The sequence below is a fragment of the Watersipora subatra genome, chromosome 6 (assembly GCF_963576615.1).
Source record: "Watersipora subatra chromosome 6, tzWatSuba1.1, whole genome shotgun sequence".
NCBI lineage: Eukaryota > Metazoa > Bryozoa > Gymnolaemata > Cheilostomatida > Watersiporidae > Watersipora > Watersipora subatra.
In genome coordinates this window covers 29,101,946-29,106,004 of record NC_088713.1, presented here as the reverse complement: position 1 = coordinate 29,106,004, position 4,059 = coordinate 29,101,946, and the positions used below count along the sequence as shown (strand labels likewise).

The window sequence follows — 4,059 nt, the reverse complement described above, 5'->3', positions numbered from 1 at the left end:
GATGTTATCAAAATGTTTATGTAATAATACCGCTTCTTCAACTAATCCATCTGTATTATCTTTTTCTTCTTCACAAGATTTGTAAACTTTAGAATTATCCTTATGGATAGTTTCCATAATTTTATATATTTTTATATTCCTTCTAGTTGAACGAAATTTTTCATAATGAATAAATCATTCGACTTTCCCCTTTCTTATTACTCATCTTTAAAGAGTTTTATAACGAAGGGAGACTTAACCGATTCCACGAATAGACACGCTCGAACTCGTCCAACATCAGCGTTCATTCAACCGAAACGACATAACACCGTTCACCCCACCGGTCGCCAACCCAACCCCAACCATTCGACGATCGATCGCTCAACTCGTCGACACCCGAACCCCAAACCCATCGCATCGAAACCCGAAACCATCGCCCTCTTCACGTCATCCTTCCCACAATTCCTCTCGACAAGCACCGCATCCTTCCCACAACTCCTCTCAAACTTCATAACCTTAGCTCCCAACACTCACACACCTACCCCCCAAACTTTCCATCAGACAACACCATTCTCCGAGGTTCTCGGGCTAAAATGTACCCAAAATCTCACTTTAAGTGCAAACGTGTGTAGATCTGCTCTCTACATACTACTGCCCACATACATGGCTCTCAAGCAAATAATTTGATAAACATTGACTAAGTACACAGGTCAAACACCTAGTCACTGTGTAGAAAGCTGGAAAAACAGTTTTTAAAGAGCCTGAAAGTTCTGTTTCCAATGGTGTATGCCTTCAAGTTGTCTGCAAGGGCTACTAGATTTACAGAACATATGCTATTGGAGACTAACAACAACAAAATTGAGCTTGTTATGAGAAAACACAGTGAGGTGAGTGAGTATTTTTTTAGATTTGTGATACTCTACTACTCAAACAGTTAACGTGAGATAACGGGACTCATAATTATTCTATAAAATAATTATGTGATTTAATTACACAATTAATAATTATTATTAAAATGAAAGCTTCAATGAGCATATTAACTCAGTCATAGATAAATCTAGGTTTGTTGTTCATGGATTACTCACCCTGACACATCATAAAGTAATCACCAAAAGCCTCATAAGATTCTATCAAGGATGGATTGTTCCGATACTGTCTAATGCAGCTCCAGCTTTGTATACTCATGTTTCACAACAATCAACAGACCTACTACAGGCAATAAAACCTCTGCCTCCATATCGTATATCCATGGATAGAATCCTATACTGACCAAATGCATATAGAAAACATTACAAAACTAAAAACACCTAACTAGAGTCAATGTGTGCAAAACATGTGGTCAAGGTCAAACAACTCCACAACATCGTTTAAGCTATCATATCCCTGCTCGCCAGTCCTCTAGGCTTCACTGTATAAGATTGAGTGACACATTTTATATTTGCAGCTACACTACTCTAATGTGCAAATCACTATTCTATTCTTTCCTTCATAGACAGCAATCACCTTTATCATTTCATCCTTATTTCTATGATCTTGTTGGCTTTACGCACTGCTAGTAAATAAAGTTAATATTCATTTCTATCTTGAAGCAAATTTTCCATTATAAAATAGCTAAATACAACTTCATCTGTTTCCACACTCTAAAAAGCCCCTAAAACAGTATATTACAATATTCTAGTATTCCAATCACCTAACTTGGTGCAATATTTTTTTGCTAACGGTGGCTTCATACGGACAAACACAGCTGTTATTATAGTCAAGATCTAAACTACGTAAAGTTACTCAAATTCATTGGGTAAAGAAACTTACCCAATGACAACTAAATTAACTGTCACTGTTTACAGGCTGTTTTAAATCCTGCACAAACGTGAAGCATAAGAAGTAAAATTGTTGATTGACAAAAATTTGTTTGAAAACTTTTAATAACCCATGTAACATCAAGCATTCATCTAGTGTATGTATTTTCATAGCTTTTTTAATGGTTTATCCAATTTAGTGTTACCAATCAGGTTTTCCTGTAGCAAAATTTCACAGGCTTATAATTTACAAAGGAAGTATGTGTAATGAGGCCTATCATTATAAGCAACACTGACACTGTATTACTGGGTTGACTACAAAAAACAATAAATATATGTTATGTATGTATATAGTGTTAGTAAGTACAACCACCACTTATTTATAAGGTAACAATATAAGTACTCTTTTATCCTTCCAGAATTACATTAATATACATTTTGCATGATCTTTCTTTGTGTTTTGATGATATTTCTTTTGCCTTTGTTATCAAGCGATGAACAGTTTTTTTTTGCACAGCTTCTGTCATATCTAAATACTTCTTCATAAAATTTTCTGCTGCTCTGTAGTCATCCAGATAGTCATATGTACTGCCAATGTTAAGGTAGCTGCCAGCAATATCAGCATGATTAGCAGTTTCCCCAAACAAAGATTTCTTCATATCCAAAGACTTGGTGTGATATTCTAATGCTGCTCTATAGTCACCCAGGGAGTTATATGCATTTCCAATGTTATTGTAGCTGCAAGCAATATCAGAATGATTAGCAGTTTCTCAATACACAGCTTTCTTCATATCCAAAGACTTGGTGTGATATTCTAATGCGGCTCTATAGTCACCTAGGGAGTAATATGCACTACCGATGTTATTGTAGCTGCGAGCCATATCAGAATGACTAGCAGTTTCTCCATACACAACTTTCTTCATATCCAAAGCCTTGGTGTAATATTCTATTGAGCTCTATAGTCACCCAGTGAGTGATATGCATTACCAACATTATTGTAGCTGCAAGCAATATCAGAATGAGTAGCAGTTTTTCCATGCACAGCTTTCCTCATATCCAAAGACTTGGTGTGATATTCTAATGCTGCTCTATAATCACCCATGGAGTTATATGCATTACCAATGTTATTGTAGCTGCTAGCAATATCAGAATGACTAGCAGTTTCTCCATACACAGCTTTCATCATATCCAAAGACTTGGTGTAATATCTTAATGCGGCTCTATAGTCACCCATGGAGTAGTATGCAGTACCGATGTTATCGTAGCTGCTAGCAATATCAGAATGACTAGCAGTTTCTCCATACACAGCTTTCATCATATCCAAAGACTTGGTGTGATATTCTAATGCGGCTCTATAGTCACCTAGGGAGTTATATGCAATGCCGATGTTACTGTAGCTGCGAGCAATCTCATCATGATTAGCATTTTCTCCGTACACAGCTTTCATCATATCCAAAGACTTGGTGTGATATTCTAATGCTGCTCTATAATCACCCAGGGAGTTATATGCATTACCAATGTTATTGTAGCTGCGAGCAATATCAGAATGACTAGTAGTTTCTCCATACACAGCTTTCATCATATCCAAAGACTTGGTGTGATATTCTAATGCGGCTCTATAGTCACCTAGGGAGTTATATGCAATGCCGATGTTACTGTAGCTGCGAGCAATATCAGAATGAGTAGCAGTTTCTCCATACACAGCTTTCCTCATATCCAAAGACTTGGTGTAATATCTTAATGCGGCTCTATAGTCACCCATGGAGTAGTATGCAATACCGATGTTATTGTAGCTGCCAGCAATATCAGAATGACTAGTAGTTTCTCCATACACCGCTTTTTTCATATCCAAAGACTTGGTGTGATATTCTAATGCGGCTCTATAGTCACCCAGGGAGTGATATGCATTTCCAATGTTATTGTAGCTGCTAGCAATATCAGAATGACTAGCAGTCTCTCCATACACAGCTTTCTTCATATCCAAAGACTTGGTGTGATATTCTAATGCGGCTCTATAGTCACCCAGGGAGTAGTATGCACTCCCGATGTTACTGTAGCTGTGAGCAATATCAGAATGAGTAGCAGTTTCTCCATACACAGCTTTCATCATATCCAAAGACTTGGTGTAATATCTTAATGCGGCTCTATAGTCGCTCAGGGAGTGATATGCATTTCCAATGTTATTGTAGCTGCCAGCAATATTAGAATGACTAGCAGTTTCTCCATACACAGCTTTCTCAATATCCAAGGACTTGGTGTGATATTCTAATGCTGCTCTATAGTC

At 37.2% G+C, this 4,059-nt stretch overlaps 1 protein-coding gene across 1 annotated transcript; it reads right to left on the bottom strand.

Moving 5' to 3' along the window:
- Nucleotides 1-1,984: 1,984 nt before the first annotated feature.
- Nucleotides 1,985-3,753, bottom strand: LOC137398832 (uncharacterized). The gene is made up of 2 exons (XM_068085007.1): nt 2,742-3,753; nt 1,985-2,610 (listed from the first exon to the last, which is right to left on the bottom strand). Exons 1-2 carry the CDS (start codon nt 3,751-3,753, stop codon nt 2,546-2,548), a joined length of 1,077 nt encoding a protein of 358 aa, XP_067941108.1. The 3' UTR covers nt 1,985-2,545.
- Between the last annotated feature and the right edge of the window lie 306 nt (nt 3,754-4,059).